The sequence below is a fragment of the Euwallacea fornicatus genome, chromosome 10 (assembly GCF_040115645.1).
Source record: "Euwallacea fornicatus isolate EFF26 chromosome 10, ASM4011564v1, whole genome shotgun sequence".
Lineage (NCBI taxonomy): Eukaryota > Metazoa > Arthropoda > Insecta > Coleoptera > Curculionidae > Euwallacea > Euwallacea fornicatus.
Genome location: NC_089550.1, coordinates 3,815,565 through 3,836,494, shown reverse-complemented (window position 1 = coordinate 3,836,494; position 20,930 = coordinate 3,815,565). Strand labels below are relative to the sequence as shown.

Below are 20,930 nucleotides of genomic sequence, written 5' to 3'. Positions count from 1 at the left end.
AAAGCATGGTTGAAATCAAATTGAATGGGTAAAAGCCAAATGTGTACTGTCTTATTAATTATTTAAAATGGCATCCAATTCCGATTATTCACCAGTTCTTAATAAGTGAAATGGACTAGGTTTTAAACTTGTACAAAAATTTGATGAGCTGGAATAATATTATGAAATTATCAAATAGAAACCTTATATTTTAAATAAGATCACTGCCTTTAATAATCATTTTCATAACGCATCTTATGTACGTCATTTCCAATGTTTCATTTAAAAAATCACAATACTACCAGTAACTGGGCAATCAAAAATACGCTATGCTTCCATTTAATCTTTGAAACACCTCGTTTGCGTTTGTTTTGTTGATATATAATTTTATTAACGTGTTCCGTGTCTTTTTAATTATGCCTTATTTTTTTATGATTTTTGTTCATTAAGCCTTCTCTATATGATAATCCGTAAAACAAGATAATGGTTCACATATTCAAGTAAACAACCCATATTTGACTGAGTCAAAAGCACACCTCATTTCCAAAATGTCTTGCAACTATGCAGAGGGCCTCTCAGAATATGAAGATAAAGGCGTTCTGGGGCTTCCAGAGAAATTTGACTCTGAAGCCTCAGTAACAAACAAATGTTTGCAGCTAATAAAATGGATTAAAGAAGCCAAACATGTAGTTGTGCACACTGGAGCAGGAATAAGCACTGCAGCTGGAATTCCCGACTTCCGAGGCCCCAATGGAGTTTGGACCTTGGAAAAAGAGGGCAAGAAGCCCAAAATGAATATATCTTTTAACGAAGCTATTCCAACTAAGACTCATATGGCTCTGAAGCATTTGATAGAGAAGAATTATGTGCATTACATTATTAGTCAGAATATTGATGGGTTACATCTTCGGACCGGAGTACCTCGCACTCATTTAGCTGAGTTACATGGAAATATGTTCATTGGACAATGTGATACTTGTGATAGTCAATTTGTGCGAACAAGTGCCACAACCACAGTTGGTCAAAAATACTTAGGGGAATTTTGCAAAAGAGAAGTTAGAGGTCGTAGTTGCAGAGGAAAATTAAGAGACACAGTTCTGGATTGGGAAGCTGGATTACCAGAAAATGATTTAGAGATGTCGGACTATCACTCAAGCCTAGCAGACATTAACATATGTCTTGGGACAACACTTCAAATAGTTCCTAGTGGAAATTTGCCCCTTAGGTGCAAGAAATATGGGGGTAAATTGGTGATAGTAAACCTACAACCCACCAAACATGACAAAAAGGCAGATCTCATTATCAACACTTACGTGGATGTTGTTTTAGAAAATATCATGAAGCACCTAAACTTGGAAATACCTGAATATTCTAAAGAGGTTGATCCCACTAAAAATCAAGTTGGGTATGCAATTGTTGAATGGGATATTCTGAAAGTGGATGTAAAAATGTTTAAAGCTATGTATGAGGAGAAGCAGCGAGAGTATAGAGAGAAAAAGCAACTAGAAAATGTGTCAAAAAGGCAAACTGGGGTAAAAAGGAAAGGGAGGCTTAAAAAAGTGGAGTATTTTAAAGAGAAATAAATTGAATAATTCTCAAATTTAGTATAATTGTAATAGTGTTTAGGGAAGTGCTATGTATTTCTTATGTAGAGGTTTATGTTGACAACTTGTCAAGTTATATTGGCAATCCTGAAATTTCTTATACACATAAATACAATATGTTGGATATAGGATAAATATATATACCTATTTTTACTAATCGCAGATTTGTTTATTGCCTATAAATATGCCACTCTGAGTCACAGTTTGATTATAACAATCCATTGACAGACAACATACTAATTGCATGTAGTCAAAATGATTGATTTGATTAAAGAGATAAAAATAATATACATAGGATTTTTTGATAAAAAAATTTGTTGTGAACCAGTTCATTTTTTTCTTCCGAGGGGAACTTAGCGATAATATCTCAAAAATCAGAAAAGCAATTCAAATTTTACACTTAAACTAAGTTTATTATCCTTCAAACTATACTCAAACAAGATTTAAGTCATCAATTTGCTCAACTAAAGCCCCAAACCTCCTCTGTAAAGAAGGCAATTCCACATAATCTTTACTCTCCCATTCCTCCTCCTTTTGCGGAAAAATATCGGATGTTTTAAACGAAGTTTGAATGGGCAAACCATTGGGGCTAAGGGCAAAATAGTTCTTCAAATGGTCCGGAATCAATGGTTTGTGATGAGGCCTGGCATTTTGGGGGAACGGAATGTCATCTAGGCTAGATATGTGGTTTTTAGTAAATTTGAAGTTCTGAAATTTGATTAAAGTTTTTATGGCTGATTTCAATGAGGAATAAAAATACTTCTGGCAAGCAATGATGATTCATGCAGTAGTAATTCATTCCCATGGGGTCCCTATGACACCACGTGCCATCAGGGAAATAGGAAGACACTCCTATATCGTTAAGTTCAATTCTGGGAGTGTAAAAAGCTCCGGAATTTTTGCGCTTGCAAAATATTGCGCAACTTGTCCATACACGATCTTAAAATTAAATTAAATTTTAAGCCGAGAAGGGGTAAATTTCAAATTACCATCTTCGTGAGGTGCCTGCAATCCCACTCCATTGGGATCCAGCTCTGGCAATAAATTCGAAAAGGTGCGACATTCCATAGAGGCATATTCGACTACAGGTATCCTGCCCGCATTGCAGACAGTATCATCCTTGCACAATCCAAATTGCCTATTAACGCCTTCACACCCCTGATCCGTATTAACTGGCACAGGATTATTGCACTCCCTAGTAATAATGTGCATTCCTTTGGAATTTTGTATACACCCAGAAGAACAGCTACCATTTTTCCAGTTGCTCCACCCCCCTGGGGTAATCTTGATAGGCGTTGGGGGTTGTTTGGAGGTGCACTGACCTCCATAGCAATACTGCAGTAACAATGTTTTAATTGATTAAAATTATTAAATTATTAAGTTACTTTGGCAGAACCGCAAGGAGTTCCATCTAAAGCAGGCCCAGCGAAATAAAATCCGCTCCTATGGGGACTTTTGCATTGTAAATTGTAACAAATATCTTTAGAAGATTGACTAGGCGACATGGCAGCATCTTTATCCCGCAGCAAAATTTCGCACTGTTTTTTCGCTGTGTAGATTCTCCCTGGTATGTCCAAGAACCTGGAGTGATCATGTCCTTTCAAAGGTTTGGCAACGTCCTTTAAACATTTAGCCCAACTGCAAGGATTCTTTTATTGTTTTTATTTATTAAGAATTTTAAATAAAATCACCTCAATTTTGTCATTACTTCAGCGCTGCAGGAAGACCACAATGTTTCTCCGTTAGTGCCCCTAGAAGGCGACATAATGTAGCCCTCTTTAGGGCAGCTATTGCCGCTGTTATCATGATGCATTCCAAGGCTGGAATGAAGCATTTTCGTAAAAAATTTTCATTGTGTAATTAGTATTTGTTTACTTATGGCCTATTTCATGAGCCAAGACATAAACACTGGTAAAACCAGCACTAGGATAAGGCTTGCCGAACACGTTAGTGGTGCCGAATTCTGCGATCACGCAAGCATATTTGTCTAGGCAAACTCCACCTACTGTTGCCAAACCCATGGTAGCACCATTTTTCCTACCATTTTCATACGCAAAAAAATCTAGTCTGATATAATAAAAGTTGTAATTATAAAATTATAGAAGTTGGACTGAGTATTACCCCGAAACATAAAGAGCCATGTCCCAATGTTCGGGATTGCCATCATTACTAGGGTTAAGGCTAGATTGATACTGGCAAAAACTGTCCAACAACTTAGACCTTTCCCCATTGTAATGGGGCATTTCTCTGGGCTGCTTTTTTATTATGTCCAGTCGTACCAAGACTAATTCTAGAGTCGTTCCCAAGCTTGGATGATGGTATAAAGCCTGAACCTACAAGAACATTATTCAAATGATAAAATCAGGAAATTTCTCATGCTTATGGTAAACACCCCGTTGATGTAAGCCAGAAGCATATTTTGCAGCTTCTTGTCGCTATACTCAAGATATGGAGCGAATATTTTATATGCTGCCTCGTCGAAAAATAGAGCCAATTCTACCGTCATTATCTGGCCTCTAGGTTGGAGGTAATATTCTGGAAAATTCTCAAATATTTCCTCACTAATGTCTTCGACATTCTTTAAAGACCCTTCATTGCGACCCCCCCAAATGCTTCCTAAAAATAATGGAAAATGTAGAGCCGCCCTGAACCTTAAAAGGAACTACCTGCAATAGGAAAAACTTCATCTAAAATTAAATCGCTATTAAAAATAGCTTTTTTGACTATGTGCGGACTGGTCTTATCGGCCTGTCGTTTTACTAATCTGTGAAGCCTTGACGTGAGGGGCTGGATTTCAAATGTGGAATTTTCAGTGAAGATCAAACCTTGCTGGAAAACATATCGGAGTATAATTAATCTGCAAACATGGCTTTTAAAGTCTATTTAATTGCAAGATTGACATGTTCAAAATAAACGCACATAAAATCACCACAAAACTATGGAACAGGACTGCACTTAGGCTCTCTTAAAATATAATAAGGAACGATATGTGATCTTATTGCTAAAATAAGTTAATAAATTAAAAGTTGGGATATATGAGGATGTCGACGTATCACAAACGGCAATTAATAACAGTTAATAGTACGTGGCTAGGTGCGTAATAAAGTAACAAAAATGAAACTAATTACAACTCTGTAAAACGATTAATTACTTGCAGGTGTAGACCAATCAGCAGCTGGCCACGTGGTAGATGACACGTTTATTATTGTATTGTTTTGATCGTGTCTACCTTGAAAATAAACAAACAATACATACCACAGTTCTGGGATTACAAATACTGAAAGCAGCCACCACTTTTTGGTCCCGATGCAAGTAATGGCACCCTGCAGGAGTCTCATTAAACTGGGTAATCTCGTTTTCCTCATGAATGAAAGTCTTAAATGCGGTTCCTAGGATTTCTGAGTTACGTTTGAGTTTCAAAGTCATAGGCCTGAAAATTATATGAACTTAAAGGACATCTTTAGCGAGAACGTAACAATTTTCACTTACCTTTGAAAAACTGAAAATGAATATTCAATTTCTTCATCCCTCAACTTATTCATACTCGCATCTTGCTCTGTAACTTCAGGCAAGTAAACCACATCATAATCAGGAATCACATCTTTAGTACCGAAATAATGCATAAGCTCTGGTAGGGTCATGAAATGGTGGATTCTTTCAGGTTCGCCATCATAGGGCACGTTGCACTGAATCGTTCTTATTGCACAAACGAATAAAATTGAAACCGCAAACATTTCTGTTGCCATTTTGCAATAAAATTATCCTTTTATACCACTTCGGCGAACAGTTACATGGTGACATATGAGGGTACAGCGAGGCAGCTGAAGTGATAATGAACGCATATTTTAAGATCAAAAGAATAGGATGTGTTAAGCAAAAACCGCAAAAGACTGTTGACCTTTTTGATTTGGCAGTGGTGGAGCAGCTACATTCCGAAAAGTATATAAGTTTAATAGATGAGAAATTCAATTTTAGGTCCACGATTGGCAACCGTTTTTGCCGGGATAACTTAGTCAGTCTGTAAGAATTTAATTCTATGGTTAATATAAGAGATCGTTAATTGTTGTTTTAACTTAACACGCCGCTGTAAAGGTGTGCGAGAAATTAATCATCGTTGGCTTTGAAGTTCTTTTCCGAATTCTTAATACAAACATACATATTTAATGAATATGCTAATGAGATTTCTGAATATTATGGACACAAAGAAAATAATGTAATTTTTATTTAGGAAAACCAAAATTCTTTTCACGTTATCTTATATTTTTACCCTTATTATTCTGAATAGTAACAATTAAATAAATGCCCCATTTGTATACTCCATAAGGAAATCACAAACTTGACTTTGAATTGGGTTTAGACACCTCATCCCAAATAGTTGTTCCATCGCAGGCGCAAATTGTTTTTGGATTTTGAAACAGTCCTGCAGACCTCGCAATTATTCCACATGACACCGGAATGCTGGATTTTTTATTTATCTATAAAAAACAAAAGATTTTTAGTCATTTCATTTTTTAAGCGAAATGGAAGTCATCGAGTCTCAATTAATTAATCGAAACATTCCTATTCCCGAGACATCATGTAATTGTACTAGTGTACATACTGCAATTATATTTGAACTGCTTCTTATGAAGGCGTAGAAAGGTAACAAAAATTCTAATACAACTTTATTTAGTACATATTATTGTCGATATAATTATAAGCAGTTTCTTATGGCAATATCACTCTATTTCACTGCTACTTGATAAATCATCATCATTCCAAGCATCTTCATCTGTCGAAACTCCACTCCCTGCATCACTACTTTTCGTTGGAGGTGGAATTATCGAAGAAAGTCGTGCAAATGTAGAATCTGTAGTAGAGCTGCCTTGATCTGGATTCTTAATTCCTGATATACCTTTCCTTCGCATCATTAACTTGGAGTGTAGATCTGCCATCAAGTCACCTGCAGGTGCAGCTTTCCTTGGTCCTCTAGGGTTCTTAGGTTCCTCAAGGGTTTTCCTCAGATTCGCCTTTTGAGACCCTCCAGCTTTCCTTATTGCATCCATTAAGCTTGCATGAGAATCATTAGTAGCTAAGATTGTCACTGGAGGTGGAGAGGGAGGTTTCTTTGGCTCAGAAATATGTTCTTTTACTTCCTTTGGAGGTTCTACAACTTGGTGCACTGGAGGTAAAATTGGAATGTCTTCAATAGGAGGAGGTGGTGGAACTACAGAAACAGGGAGTAAAGTCTCTATATCTGCCTTCACTTCCATTAAATCGGGCAAATCTAATTCAACATTATGAGTAGCTGTATTAACTGCCGATAGTGCTATGATTGTACTACCATCAATTTCATATCTCACATCATCAGCAATTCCTGGCAAGTCTGGCAGATCCCATGGAACATCCAAGTCAGGTAGTTCTTCGACTTTAGGGGTGTAAAAATAGTTGTCTTTGTTTGCATGTTGCATTGAAGATCTTTGACTTATGGAGAATGGTGCAGGGCCTAACTCTGATGTTGTGTAATAGTTATTGTTGTTATTAATGTTCTCTTGGTCCTCATGAGAATCTCCAAGTTTAAAATTTTTATAGATGTTGCGACCGGTGTTAAACAAAAGAAGGTCATTTATGCATTTAGTATCAGGAGGAATGTCTCCTAAGCCTTCAGAGATTGAAGTCTTCTTTTGATCTGAGGTTTTTACGTGAAAAAACTGTAATTTAGACAAAGGTTCATATGTAGTGATATATTTTTTGTAGTTGATTTCATGTCTTTGCCTCTCAATATGAGGTGAATTACTGAAAATTGACACATAATCTTGGTTGATGTCTGCGGCAGGATATTTGCTGCTTGAAAACACAGTCTTTGCTTTTGTGTCTGCTTTCAACAATTGCACTTTAGATGCGGCCATCTCTATTCGTTTAGAAATATCAGAAAGTTTTTCGGTATTTTTGTCCAATTTTTTATTAATTCGAGATAATATGTCTTGAGTAATTGCTTTCAGATGATCTAGAGTTTCTACCATTTGGACTATGGTTTCTTCTTTGCTTAGATTATGAGGAATAGTTTGAATTGAATAATGGTTCATTGTTGAGGTGTTAATTACTAGTTAACAAATAATTAATATTTTAACAATTACTAATATCAACAATTTAAATAACAAAACAAATTAACGATTTATTTGAGGTTATGTCCATGATAATGTAATGATTAATACAAAGAAGTCATTTGTAAATATACACGTAAAACACGCCGATTATTTTCATCCCGGTTTTAAGTAGGAAAGAGAAACAAAGACAACATGCCAGACTACATTCTAAATACTAACTGAAATTGACTGAACATGACAACGCTGTATATTTTCCTTTTCATTTTAACAAGTTGAGGTTATGTTATATTAGGGTTTTGACTTTTTATTAATTTTGTAAGTTTAATACACAAAAAAATTGTAATTTTTCATCATAAAATCTTTAAAATGAACCCTCTCACCCACTATATCGAAACTATATATAACATACTCCTGGGTTACACTCCAAATGAAGAAGAAACACTTATAAAGATGCATACAAGATATTTAGAAGAATTAGGAGACATGAGTTTTCCAATTCCTTTAAAAAACTGGTATCACTTCACAAAGAAACCTCAAAATAGTGAGTGTGAAACTATTTTTCAGTACAAGTTGAAAGAGAATGACGTTGATGATGCCTTACAGCAATTAGTGAAACACTTAAATGTAGTACTTTTGAATGTATGCTGTTTTAAAACTATCAAAAACAGTGCTCATTTATTTCTTGAAAGACCCATACTGTTTCATGAAGGAATTCAAAAAGTCTTGAATAGTAATTCTACTTATGGCCAATATCACCTGTTCAAGAGAAACATTAAACTTATTATTGCCAACAGTGCTTATTTATCAAAAAACCACAACATAATGGATTTAACAACTTTAAGGCTACTAATCATCAAGGAAACTATTGAAAGGCTTTTAACACTGACCACCAATTGTGACTCAAAAGACTTTATTGAAGTAACAATATCTCAAAATAATAATACCAAACCAACAATTGTTTGTGGTCCAGTACTGAATGAACTGGGCATTAAAGACCTTGAGCATAAAGCAATAGATTTTTTTAATAAAAGAATTGTAGACATGCGTCTGATGGCCCAGCACAGATATAGAGTAAATATGAAATCACCCTGTGACTGGAATGAGCTTTTTTCAAAACTGGGAATTGCTTCTGTGACCATTGAATTACTATCCAATAAGCCTCATAAATCTGCAAAAGTGGATCTTAATGACCTGAGCAGTGCCAATAAAGGGCCCTCATTTATTTTTTACAATTGTGCTCGGCTGTCAATTTTATTAAAAGAGTTTGAAAGCAAAGTTGACAAAGGGATATATCAAGAGCTTCCCAAGGTGCACAAAATTGATTTTGCATTGCTAAAACAACCAGAAGAATGGGAGCTTTTATATGTTTATATTTTGCAGTTTCCACATGTCATAAAGAGCTGTATTAAGGGTGTTGAAAAAGGAAATGTTAATCCTCAACATTTGATAACATTTTTATCAAGTTTATCTTCAGTGTTTAGTGTCTATTACAGGAGAGTGAGAATATTGACTGAACCTAGAGACCATATGTTTAATTTAATACATGCCAGAATATATTTATTAAGAGGGGTTCAAGTGGTTTTTCATAATGCCTTGAAATTGTTAAATATCAACCCAGTTAAAGAAATGTAATATATTTGTTTATAGCAATCTTATTACTCACCTGAGTAGATACAACAAATGACCTCCCAATAATATCTGATAATTTCAACACTTTATCTTCCAACCGAAACTTACTCCTTCCATTCCTTTCTGCAGTGACCTCTCCTAGACTACCATAAGATCTTTTGCCAAAATAGCTTGCAGGATTAAATATGTTCCCCACATTTGAACAACCTTTACAGTATTTTAAATTTTCATCATGAGAAAAAAAAAAAAATTGTTACCTCTAGATAAGTCTCCACATTCATGTACTTCAATATTGTAACTACCAGGACGCAAGCCATCTATAGTGCCATCAATAATGCAGGTATCAGGAGTGGCTTGAACAAACCGAATTACCCCTTTTACAGAATCGTCACCTGCTTCAAGGACTGAAACTGCAGCAATGCTTCCATCATAACCTAGGGAACAAATTAAATTGTTCTTATAAAAGCACTTAGCAATTGAAAAAGGCATTTTTATTATGTTAATTATGTCCTTAGTAATATTTTATACAGTTCAAGTTAAAAGTACCTTTAATTGCAACAAGTTTTCCTGTAGATTCCAGTCTCTTCAATATGTCTAATGTAGGCAAAGTCGAATCGACAACAACGGAACCCTGTGCAAGATTAACTTCTACGTTATTCACTCCTTCGACATTTTCCAAACTTTTTCTCACTGCTTTAACGCAAGAGTCGCAGGTCATTTGAACCAAAAATTGGATTTTTATTGATGTCATTTTCGAATTTTGAGTTGTTTACAGCATGACAAAGCGTTAATTACGAGAAAATGATAACAACTCAGCTGAAGGTCTCAGAAAATTTTAAATTCATACAAAAACATCGGAGCCTATTTAAGAAAATCTTAACCTCAATTTTCTCGATTTAAAAACAGTTAAAAACTTCAATTGAATTACTGAAGTTCAATCAAATTACTTCCAATTAACTTGTAATTGATATTAGGGATACAGCGCAGAACGTAAGAATAGTCTCATAATTTTAATAATGACGGAAAAAGTTAATTACATTTTAAACAGTGGCGTAACTTACACCTAGGATTTTTTATTAATTTTTCAAGGAAGTGCATTGATTATAATATTTTAATTCTTAATACTAAACCACAATGCCCGTGATTCCGACCTTGCAACAATTGTTTTTAATATATAAAGACAATTAGGATATTTGAAAAATGTCTCGTTCGTCGCCATTTGAATCTGGTATCCGCGTTTTCCTACTGAGGGTGCTGAGTATTGCTAGCTAACCAATATTCTATTCAAAATAGGGCTTTTAAATGCTGAAGACAAGAAACGAAACAGAGGTAAGAACAAAACGTTTTATTTCATTATGAGACAACAGGGAATAAACCAATAGTATGCAAGAAAGCCGAGTTAAGATTTCTTATAAGCCAGAATAGGAACTTATTTGACGCAATAATTTCCATCTGAAAAAATGTAAATTATTTATATGTGCGTAATAAAATTAAATAGTAACCTCCTCACTCGTTTTATTAATGATCCATATTAAATATTCAGTAACTCTGGTGTTTATTGCGGGAGCAGGTATACCACAAGCCACCCCATGGGAAATTATCCCAACCAAGTGAAACCTTTGGGAAGCTGGATCAAGCCAAACTACTGGACCTTAAACACCCACAAAAATATCGCATTTAACCATCAAAAACAGAAAAAATTCTTTACTACCTCCAGAATCAAACTGGCAAGCATCCCTAGTTTCGGCCTGATAGTATGTGCACAGCTCACTATCAATTATAGATTCACTTTGTTGTGAAGCACACTGTGAGTTCGATATCACATTGACTTGAGTCTTTTGGAGGATATTTGAAACTTGACCACCGAATTCAGTTTGACCCCAACCTACAGATAATGTGTATAATGTACGAATATCGAGGGTTGTTAAGTAGGTACCGATGAGGGTTACAAGTTGGCCAGCAAACTTTTGATTAGCGTATCTGAAAGGTAGACATACTGGGCCTACACTTAAACCAAAGTAGATTTGGCTACTAGACTGTATAAGCGCTATATCGTTCTTTTGAGTAGAAATATCGTAATCTGGATGTATTTCGTAAGCTGAAACTCGATATATGGCGCTGTCTGCAGTGTCGGAACCTGCAGATTTGTGTATGAATCATTGGGCTTCCATGAAACATAGATGCATTACCTGTACTGATATCATAATCTCCCACTAGAAGATTAAAATATGTGGCTTCCTTGTTAACTACGCAATGGGCGGCTGTTAACACAAAGCGATCTGATATTAAGCTACCTCCACACCACATGTTGTTGTTGTATATCAGCGCTACCATGAACGGAAACTCGTTGACACCTGTGTTGACGCCTCCAATGATGCGCTTCTATAGTAGATATTGATGTACCAGGAAGTGAGGGTTTAAAATCTTGAAACTTACCATTTGCCGCCATCCACAATCGCAAGAATCATATTGATTTTGATTTTGCAGTAAATGGGATATATTGCTTTGTACCGTATTGACTGTGCAAAAAAATCGTCCTCCTGGTTGACGTAGACCATGCAAACCTTATGTAGAAGTTTTGGATTTTTATACAAGTTTTATAAAGTTTTTTTAAGGAAAAATTACCCGCAGATAGGAAGTTGCTCTTACTGGAAAAAGTTAAATTCCCATTTCCGCAATATGTGTTGGCATCTAATAGGTCAGAATCGCCAGTTTCTGACACGTAAAATTTATCTCTGTAGCAGTTTTGGCTCTAGACGTGATGGAAAACAGCTCATGACTCAAAAATCTGCTTTTTCTCAATTGTTTTATTTTTTATTTTATATTTTATTTCTTATTTTATGTTTTCCTTTTGTTATTGTTTTATTTAACATTTGTTTTAACCATTTCAATATAATGGCCTGTTTTATAAGGAAATGCTCGACGACTCTAATAAATCAAAACGTTTTTGGAATGTATTCTCACCTGGGGCAATTCGATATTGCACGATAGGTAAATATTGAATCCAGGCTCTGTGTGCATAATCCAGACACCAGCGGTAAGTTCGCTGTATTTCTTGGGGTATTCAATGTTAGATATAAAATATTCTTGATTTACAGCTATCATTTTGTTATATTCATATGTTTTGCTTGCTATAGGTGGTACTAAAGTAAGAAGTAGCCATTGGGAAGTCAGCAGCAACCAGGAATCTATTTTTAAATTGAAATATTTGTTGGTCTAATTTTCATGGTACTATACTCACACATCGCTATTTCGCCTCGCGGGAAACTAACGCGTTTAAAAAGACACTTAATATTTAATAACATGTTTCTATGTATTCCAATATTTCGATAAACTACAAATAGTAATTGATGGTGCAAAAAATAAATTGAAATGTTTAGATACTAAAGCTGATAATATATTGAGTAGTAACAACTAATAGTGCTTTGACGACAATCCTAGTTTGTATATTAAAATTACTATTTTAATGTATAAACAAAGTCTAGATAAGACGACAAATTGCACCGTCTGTTTTTAGAAAAAATGAAACGAAATTTTTTAGTTTCCCTTTTTTTACACGGTTTTTCATAATAGTGAGTACAATTACTTTTTATCCTTATTATTGCTATTTTGTTCTATTTTAGACGTGTGTAGGATTATAAAAATCAATTTAAACTAATAAATTTTAAGTAATAAAGTGTAATTGACTATAAAAATTCGTATTTAATGACAGCTATTAGGCAGTAACGAAGGAATCCGCGAATATACACTATGTCTATGTATGTAAATATTTTTTGACATATCATTCTTTTTGAAAATTTATGAACCAAATATTCTTAAAGTGATTTATAAGCATAGGCAATGTCTTTTAATATTTCCTTAAGTTTTCCAGATATATATTTTGTAACCTGCTTTGGTAATAAAAAAAAATTGTAAATAAATATATTTCCATTAATTTTAATCTTCAAAACATAGGGCCAGTGTCAATATCTGATATAAGAAGTAAAAAAAAGAAGAAATCCGACAAACTTCAGGTGAATAAGTTGAAATAACCCAAGATCAATTTTTAAAATTTTGCTGTTAAAATTTGTATTTACCACCATTGTGCTTCCTTCACCAGTGAAATTCGGCAAATGCTAATCGGTAGTATGTACCGATCCTTGTTTATTACATGCAAATAAATAAAGAAATTAATGTCCACTATTCCTGTTTTAGGAGTAAAATAGGTTCCGACAGCACATAGTCGACCAGACAAATATGCGTTTCTGAGATGATGAGTCAGGATGCATTAGTTTTATCTGAGCCACTTGATCATTCAATACATTGGTTTGGCTCTATCAACCACTTAGACAAAGTTGGTTTTTATAGAGAAAGCCAAAACGTTTATTTACTCTAATTTTTTTAAGTGCTGGAATTTTGAAGCATAAATTTTGAAGAACTTTTAAGCAATAACCATCAAGTTGTTCTGGAAATGTCAAAAACTTTCAACTGACCAAGACCAAGAATATCATCACGATTAATTTGTTCTCCATTATACATTGATACCTATTTTCAATAACTTTTTAAATGAAGAATTTCTGCCCAGAAAAGAAAATAACAAATCTCAATTTTTCTGTTTCAAATTTAATCTAAATTATAAACGTTTTTGTCTTTTATTGTTTTTACATACTAAAAGTCTATAACCAGAGATGAAGCGATAAGTTGACGAAAAAGATCTTTCAATCAAAGGACGTAGATATATGAGTATATTAATCTTATCTCTAAAAAACTGCCTTTCTCTTAAGCAATACAGTACGTATCTGGACCTGCAAAAATCAAAGCGTTTTACTAATGATTCAATCGATTTGTCTGAATATTGTACTTGTGGCCTCGATGATCCAATTCAAAAACGACGTTACTCGTGTATGAACTCCGGGAGAGCTAGATGCGCAACCCACTCCATATGAAATAACTCCAATAAGAAAGAGTTTCGTCATGTTTCGAAAGTTTTGCCAAATAAGCGGGCCTCCTGGATTAAAAAATCGAAGAAATTCCGCAAATCAATGTAAAAATACATACCAGAGTCGCTCTGACAAGCATCTTTATTGGATGTATAAGTGCAAATCTGTGATGAAGAAACAGTAAAATTTCCCTGTGTCCGACACATTTGGTTGGAAATTATGTCCAAGTTTACCTCCTGGAGTATATCTGAATTAATTCCTGAAAACTCTTTGTGACCCCAACCTTCACGGAAAATTTTTTGATTATTTTGAAATCAGTTCAGTTTGACATAACTAACCTATAACAGTAACATTTTCCTCCTCAAAAGTGTTCGCAGTGTACCTAAAGGGCAAGCAAATAGGACCAACGTTATCATTGAATACCATAATGTCTACTTGAATTAAAGCCAGATCGTTATTATAGTTCGATGAGTTGTATTTTGGATGGACTATAAATTTACGTGCTCGATATATTGCTGAAGAATTTGTGTCGGATCCTAATGGAAATTAGATGTGAATTTCATGAATCTAAAACATAAGACTTACCTATAGAGGTATCATGGTCACCCACTAATACTCGGTAATTGTTTACGTCTTGGTTAACTACACAATGAGCAGCTGTTAAAACGTAATTTCTTGAGATAATAGTACCACCGCAGAAAATCCCTCCAATGTCAATTCTCACCACTCCAGCCATGGCTGGATACTCATTTACCAAGGTGTCATGACCCCCCACAATTCGCTTCTACAGTTATTTGATTATTAAAATAAATTTAATTTTTAATCCCGCACCGTACATCATTTTTCCAACCACACTGGCAACCGGGTTTTTCATTTGGATTCTGGAAGGAATTCTGACTTTCCTCAATCTTGTCTTCTATTGAAGTTATGGTGCAGAGGAAGCGCCCTCCTGGGGATCTGGTAGTGCTTCGCAGTACTGAAATAAGTTTGTGATATTACTTTCAAGGAAAGTCAGTTTGCATTTTACCAAAGTCCAGAGTATTCTCTTTGGTGACAAACATAAATCCCCCATTCCCGCAATATTTGTGACCATCGTTTTCACTTGATGAGATTTCTAAGCGATCCTGGAAGCAGTTCAATGACTGAAAAATTAGTATAATTAAATGAGTATCATGGAGATGGACATATGTATATCAGGATTATTACTTTAGGTAAATGAACGTCATCACAGGCTAAGACAACTTTCGAGTTAATAGGGCTGAGGGCTTTCCACTGGCAGGCAGTTCCGGAAGAGTAATTCCCCGGATATTCTTTATTAAAGATATAGTACCTCTCGCCTAAAGTCATCACTTGGTAATACACGCAGTTTGGATTGATATTCTGAATCAGTATAGGGATTGGGATCAGGATGTTGAAGAAATTTGAGACGGCCGAATTTCTGGAAGGCTAAAACGAAGGAGAAATTTCAATCATTTGACCCGCAAACCGATTCTTAAGAATATGCCCAATTAAATTCGGACAATAATTTTCCTTATTATGGACTAAATGCCGGTCTTTATAGTTAAATCGAGCATAAAAGAATTTAACAGTAAACTTACATTATTTTTACGATAGACCGAATTCTGAAAAGAATTTTGGTCCTTATAATAAGTGTCAGCTTCTATTGCAGCTATAGAGCAGACGAAACGACCTCCTAGGGATCTGGTAGTGCTTCGCAGTGCTAAAAGTTCCTAATATTAGTTATGCATGTTTGAGACTAAATGTTGCATACCAATATCCAAATTGTTCTTTTTCGTCACAAATGTTAAGGTTCCATTTCCACAGTAACTGTGAAGACCGCCTTCAGCTGTGGAGATTTCTAGACGGTCCTCGTTGCAACTCCAAGACTGGAAAGTTGTATAGTTAGGTGTGAAATATGGCATTATTAGAGTTATTACCTTTCGTAAAAGAATTTCTTGACAACTTAAAAAAATTTTGGAGTTAACAGGGCTAAGTGCCTTCCATTGACAGGCAGTTCCTGCAGAGTAGTACTCTGGATACTCTTTATTAAAGATATAATACACTTCCCCTAAAGTCATCTCTTGGTTGTATGTGCATAGAGGATCAATATTTGGTACCACAACAGAGATTGGTACCAGCACGTTAATGAAATGTGAGATGGCTGAACTCATCGCAGGCTAAAATTAAAATATATATTTAATCTTTCGTTTGTTTGTTTGAATTATCATTTCAAGTCAAATTTAACCTTTCTCTTGTTTGCTTTATAATTTAACGTCAAATTACATATAATTCTCCAAAAACTTCTGCGGTATGATGGAATTCCCAACTGATTCTTGACAATATGATGAATAACAAGCTACACATAACACACAAATTTTACCTCGCATATATGGGGCGTTCCGTATTTGCCAAGCCAAATGGTCAAATGGTGATCGAACTTGTAAAAACAGATCATTTGACATAAATTTGTTTTAGGGGCCAAATCATTGATGTCCAGTTAACTTAAACACTAAACTAATACAAGGAATTGGCCATAGCTGCATAAACAGCCTGTAGATATATGTATGTACGTTCATCATTTTTTGGGGAATTTTATTTTTGTTTATAGTCAATCAGAATTAATCATTAGAATCGGAATTGATTTTTAAAATCTTATAGTTTTATCTCACACGAATTAAATGATTTTGTGTAGAAAACTAGAGGAAGCTGCAGAAAACTAAAATATAATTTTTATGGGAAATTAAAATATAAATAATTAAATTGCCAATTTTTCAACAATCACAAAGTTTCTTGCTCACCTCGTAACGTTAATGGTCATGGGTCGTGTATGGGGGAAACATAGTAACGTCTCCACGGCAACCGCATATACTAAATTAACACATAGGCCCATGGTGCAAAAGTGTTTGTTTACAAACAAGTCTTCCTTTATACCTTCCAACAGTGTCTTTAATTCTGGCATTTATCTGAGTTTTAGTTGTTTAGTCAATAAGTTCCTTAGAAGTGCGGTGATTAGAGGTAAGTGTATGATCGAACTACCATTTCCAAATGGTTTTTAATCCCTCTCTTTCATTTCTAATCGATTGATATGCCTGATTCACCCCTAAGCAACTCATTCTGTCATTAAGAATGAATGATGTGTTTGCAGCAAAGTTATTCACCTGCCATCTCCAGGAAAATGATAAACCATGAGGTGCCATCAGTAAAGCCCAGAAGGAAATATTTGGAGGTGCCAGTACATAGGTTAGAACGAGAGAAACCTGCAGCTATAAAGAAAACTTATTCAGCCAACTTCAATGCCAGAAGATACAAAAGTAAAATTGACAATGCTGGGGCAAAAATTAGCGAAGTCATAATTGAAATACCAGAAAAGAACTCTCCCGGCAGGATCAGCAAGAAAGCCCTCAATGAGGAAATCGAAAAGCTCGTTAAAGACAACGAGGAGATTGCCTCAAAGTTCAACGAACTTGAAGATCTTTCAGTGAAAAAAATCCTGAGGCTGAAAGAGAAAGTGAGCAATTTGCAGGAACTGAACGCTGACGTGACGAAGGAAAATGAAGCTATAAAGTATCGATACTGTGAGCTGCAGAAATCTTATGAGGATCTCTATAATGAGCTGGAAATTAGTAGAGTGTGTAAACGATGTGAAGAACTCAGGGAACAAGCTGATAGAGTTAATGAAGAAAATAGGTTATTGAAGAAGAAAAATGGGGAAATATGCGAAGATTTGGGAATGTTAAAGACTGTAGTTTATAGGTGAGTAGGAAATATCGAAGATAGCTGGCAAATATGTATACGGGGTGTTCTAAAAAAGTTGTGCCATACTTAAAAAGATTAAAAAGGATATTGCCGTCAACAAATTTTTGTACAAAAACCCCTAATCAAAAATGAGCCCTTTTGTCTCCAGAGTCGCTTTTGCTGAAAAACGTGATTTAGTTCATTGGCACGAAAAGATTTCGACGTGTAATTAATTTTTATTAAAGGTAACGTTAAAAAATATGATAAAGGTTGAAAATGACTACTCCGAACCTCATTACATAAATTTCTCCTTTAAGTAATTAAGTCACGCACCCGTTATAAGATGTACGCATTTTGCTGTACGAAACAATAGGTTGCCATCACTATTCCCAAAAATTCCTCTTGGATGGCCTATAGGAATTTCATACACCAACAACTTGACTTAATTTCAGAGAAAAAAAAGCCGTGGGCTTAAATCGGGATTTCGCGTTGGCTATTCGATACAGGATACGAAAAATTGTCAATTTTGTTTGTTTTATTCTATTCATTTAACTTGAATATTGAAGTCTTTTGAATAAAAATGACTCTGAAGCCAAAACGGCTCATTTTTGATTAGAGGTTTTAATAAGCCCTCTAAGTTTAGCACAACCTTTTTAGAATACCCTGTACAATTAGCGGGGTTTTAGATTGAACGTCCAATTGGAAAGGTACCAAGAAAAACTGAGGCACTATAATATAAGCATAGAAAAGTACTCGCAGCTACAACCTCAAAAGTCTCTTGCTCAATTCAGGGAGGAGGAGATCATTAACATCCTCTCTGCTGACCACCAAAATCATAGGCATACGCCTATATCATGGGGATCCGTAAATAGCCACACTTTGGGACCTCTATTAGGTCACTCTAGTTCCAGCTTTAACGATATATTATTACAATTTTTTTCCTTAGATGCCTACCAAGACACGTTAAACGAAAAGGATGAAATTATTCAAAACTACGAAATAAAGTTGGCCGATTTTACTGGAAAGATGAAGGAAATTATTGAAGAAAATGAAAACTTGTATAAGAGGCTTACTGAAGATGATGCTTGCAGCAACAAATTGGAAGATCAGTTAAGGAAGATCAAGTCTGATCTAGAGCCTATACGAAATCAGAATGATGCGCTGATAAAGAAGTGTGCCTTAAAGCAGGATAAAATTGAGGAGATACTTAAAGTGTATGAAAATAAGGGTTTGTTAAAGCTGACAAATAATAATTTTCTTCTTAATGGATCATTTTTGTAGTGGAACAGATGAAGAGGGATTATCAAGTGGTCCATGAAGAGTATATTCGAGTTAGAACCGAAAATGCATCTTTAAAGGAGAGAATTAAAACAGTGACAGATTCCCAAGACGATTTCAAAAATGAGCGCCAAAATTACATTCCAGTATCTGTTCATACAGCTAGTGTAAACGAGTGCAAAAAGTAGCTTATAAGTAGCTCTAAAAATATAGAGGCATCCACTAATTGGTTTTTTAGGTGGTATGAGGAACTTAAGCAACATTATGAATATGAAATGAAAAAGATGAAAGATAGTGCTGACTTGCAGACTGGCTCAGTTAATGAACTAAATGGTACAATTCAATCTCTGAAGATTTCTAAAGAAGAGCTGCAAGGAAAAGTTTTAAAACTGGAGAAAGAACTTAAGTTAGTTGATCACATTTGGGCATCACAGATTTTGAGTTCCATTAAAAAAATCTTATTTAAGACACAACGTTAATTTTCAAAGTTCAAAGTATTTCATTTTTTAAAGAAATCTACAAAAACTTCATATGATTTTAAAATTCTAAACAGATTCTTGATGTGATGGCGAATGAAATTTTCATGGGTCATTTTTACTTCACAATTATACTGTTCGATAGAATATAAGAAATAAATATATGTATAAGTTCTAATCTATAACTTTCAGGTGCTTATAAATCTGAGGTTATTATGTTGGCCTCTGATTCTGGACACCTTTCATGCACATCATTTTTTAACTCAAATTCTAAAGTTTTAAAGAATAATGTTTCCAGGAAATCTGAATCTAAACAGTTAGATTTAGACCACGCCTTAAAAGAAGTTCAATTATCGCGTAGTGCTTGCCGAAAGCAGCTGCATAAAGCTATGTGTTTCGCCAAAGATATGGTAGCTGAACAGGAAACGCTTCTTCGTGCCTTAAACCAGCGTCAACTGGAAAATCGAGCAGTGAAGAAAATCGGCTCGGAAATGGCCCTCAGGATGAATTCACTGAAAAGTCAGTTAAAGGTCTACTTTGTCAATTTTAATTAGCATTATTTAATTTATTATTGTCTTTGTTAACTATTAATAGGATGTTCAAAAATCTGCCTGGGAAGAGTTTTCAACAGTAGAGCAGCGAATTCAAGAGCAAACGGACTTGATTGAGGTCATGAAACAAGATCATGAAAAGGAGATTGAAGAATTGAGGTTAGTTATTGCGGAGCAGGAGGAGAAGTTGGCAAAACATGAAGGTGACAGGGAGAAAAGAGTTGCAGTTAGTCATTACCAATTGTTCAAAGAGAAATATAAATGACAGTAAATGTTTATTAAATATATTGCATTTTATTATTTCCTTTTAATTAGAGGAAACAAAGCATTAGGAAATATCACAATATAAAATCCTTCGAATAGCCAAATACAGCAAAATCGAAAGTTTCAAGTTCTAAGACACCCCCTGTAATTCAAAGTCACACGTAACTCGTATCGCTATTGAACGTTCTTGCGCCAAATTCCGCACAAAGGCATCGTCGAGAGCAGCATATTCCTTTCATATGGGTCTACAGCACGCGATATATCTAGAGATACGGGGTACTTTTGACAAGTTCATATTACTGATGCTGGCGAAAGAGAATAATGCAAAGCATCGTTGTTGTATTATTTTTGACAGTCTCTTTTGTCTTTTTGTAGTCGATTTTCCCTTTTCTGATATTTTTTAAAAAGT

The 20,930-nt window shown here is 34.9% G+C and overlaps 7 protein-coding genes across 9 annotated transcripts in view; 3 read left to right on the top strand and 4 right to left on the bottom strand.

Annotated features, from left to right (window-relative positions):
• The first annotated feature begins 146 nt into the window (after positions 1 to 146).
• Positions 147 to 1,740, top strand: Sirt6 (sirtuin 6). Its single transcript, XM_066287036.1, has one exon. It carries the CDS (start codon positions 528 to 530, stop codon positions 1,560 to 1,562), a length of 1,035 nt encoding a protein of 344 aa, XP_066143133.1. The 5' UTR covers positions 147 to 527; the 3' UTR covers positions 1,563 to 1,740.
• Positions 1,741 to 1,975: 235 nt separating this feature from the next.
• On the bottom strand, positions 1,976 to 5,904 carry LOC136341737 (A disintegrin and metalloproteinase with thrombospondin motifs adt-1-like). The gene is made up of 11 exons (XM_066287032.1): positions 5,073 to 5,904; positions 4,839 to 5,013; positions 4,250 to 4,412; positions 3,976 to 4,199; positions 3,705 to 3,916; positions 3,459 to 3,650; positions 3,275 to 3,403; positions 2,969 to 3,221; positions 2,573 to 2,918; positions 2,344 to 2,522; positions 1,976 to 2,291 (listed from the first exon to the last, which is right to left on the bottom strand). Exons 1-11 carry the CDS (start codon positions 5,327 to 5,329, stop codon positions 2,016 to 2,018), a joined length of 2,406 nt encoding a protein of 801 aa, XP_066143129.1. The 5' UTR covers positions 5,330 to 5,904; the 3' UTR covers positions 1,976 to 2,015.
• Positions 5,905 to 6,234: 330 nt separating this feature from the next.
• On the bottom strand, positions 6,235 to 10,285 carry LOC136341738 (WASH complex subunit 1-like). Its single transcript, XM_066287033.1, has 4 exons — positions 9,845 to 10,285; positions 9,556 to 9,732; positions 9,333 to 9,505; positions 6,235 to 7,273 (listed from the first exon to the last, which is right to left on the bottom strand). Exons 1-4 carry the CDS (start codon positions 10,047 to 10,049, stop codon positions 6,302 to 6,304), a joined length of 1,527 nt encoding a protein of 508 aa, XP_066143130.1. The 5' UTR covers positions 10,050 to 10,285; the 3' UTR covers positions 6,235 to 6,301.
• LOC136341740 (DALR anticodon-binding domain-containing protein 3) lies at positions 7,810 to 9,319 on the top strand. Its single transcript, XM_066287035.1, has one exon. It carries the CDS (start codon positions 8,036 to 8,038, stop codon positions 9,299 to 9,301), a length of 1,266 nt encoding a protein of 421 aa, XP_066143132.1. The 5' UTR covers positions 7,810 to 8,035; the 3' UTR covers positions 9,302 to 9,319.
• Positions 10,286 to 10,628: 343 nt separating the features above from the next.
• LOC136341739 (venom serine protease-like) lies at positions 10,629 to 12,661 on the bottom strand. Its single transcript, XM_066287034.1, has 9 exons — positions 12,540 to 12,661; positions 12,263 to 12,486; positions 11,924 to 12,050; positions 11,735 to 11,862; positions 11,488 to 11,680; positions 11,235 to 11,435; positions 11,010 to 11,183; positions 10,809 to 10,949; positions 10,629 to 10,750 (listed from the first exon to the last, which is right to left on the bottom strand). Exons 1-9 carry the CDS (start codon positions 12,601 to 12,603, stop codon positions 10,728 to 10,730), a joined length of 1,275 nt encoding a protein of 424 aa, XP_066143131.1. The 5' UTR covers positions 12,604 to 12,661; the 3' UTR covers positions 10,629 to 10,727.
• A 1,269-nt stretch (positions 12,662 to 13,930) lies between these two features.
• Positions 13,931 to 20,930, bottom strand: part of LOC136341534 (venom serine protease 34-like) — a 29,540-nt gene continuing 22,540 nt past the window's right edge. The window contains exons 1-12 of one of the 2 annotated variants that reach the window (XM_066286647.1): positions 16,598 to 16,723; positions 16,155 to 16,394; positions 15,989 to 16,103; positions 15,816 to 15,937; positions 15,424 to 15,663; positions 15,245 to 15,359; positions 15,054 to 15,193; positions 14,803 to 15,001; positions 14,556 to 14,753; positions 14,336 to 14,500; positions 14,139 to 14,285; positions 13,931 to 14,082 (exon numbers count right to left, since the gene is read on the bottom strand). In XM_066286647.1, coding sequence (XP_066142744.1) covers positions 14,057 to 14,082; positions 14,139 to 14,285; positions 14,336 to 14,500; positions 14,556 to 14,753; positions 14,803 to 15,001; positions 15,054 to 15,193; positions 15,245 to 15,359; positions 15,424 to 15,663; positions 15,816 to 15,937; positions 15,989 to 16,103; positions 16,155 to 16,394; positions 16,598 to 16,672 — 1,782 coding nt within the window. In that variant the 5' untranslated portion in view covers positions 16,673 to 16,723 and the 3' untranslated portion in view covers positions 13,931 to 14,056. Of the gene's footprint in view, positions 14,083 to 14,138; positions 14,286 to 14,335; positions 14,501 to 14,555; positions 14,754 to 14,802; positions 15,002 to 15,053; positions 15,194 to 15,244; positions 15,360 to 15,423; positions 15,664 to 15,815; positions 15,938 to 15,988; positions 16,104 to 16,154; positions 16,395 to 16,597; positions 16,724 to 20,930 lie in introns of those variants that run through there. The other variant, XM_066286648.1, reaches the window with a different exon arrangement.
• Positions 17,022 to 20,522, top strand: LOC136341398 (protein Cep89 homolog). 2 transcript variants are annotated; one of them, XM_066286334.1, is made up of 8 exons: positions 17,022 to 17,232; positions 17,363 to 17,970; positions 18,639 to 18,847; positions 18,899 to 19,180; positions 19,234 to 19,414; positions 19,469 to 19,636; positions 20,005 to 20,236; positions 20,301 to 20,522. In XM_066286334.1, the coding sequence occupies exons 2-8, from the start codon at positions 17,393 to 17,395 to the stop codon at positions 20,520 to 20,522; spliced, it is 1,872 nt and encodes a 623-aa protein (XP_066142431.1). In that variant the 5' UTR covers positions 17,022 to 17,232; positions 17,363 to 17,392. The 2 variants fall into 2 exon arrangements, with proteins under 2 accessions (XP_066142431.1, XP_066142430.1); XM_066286333.1 differs by lacking the exon at positions 17,022 to 17,232 and having other exon boundaries at positions 17,317 to 17,970.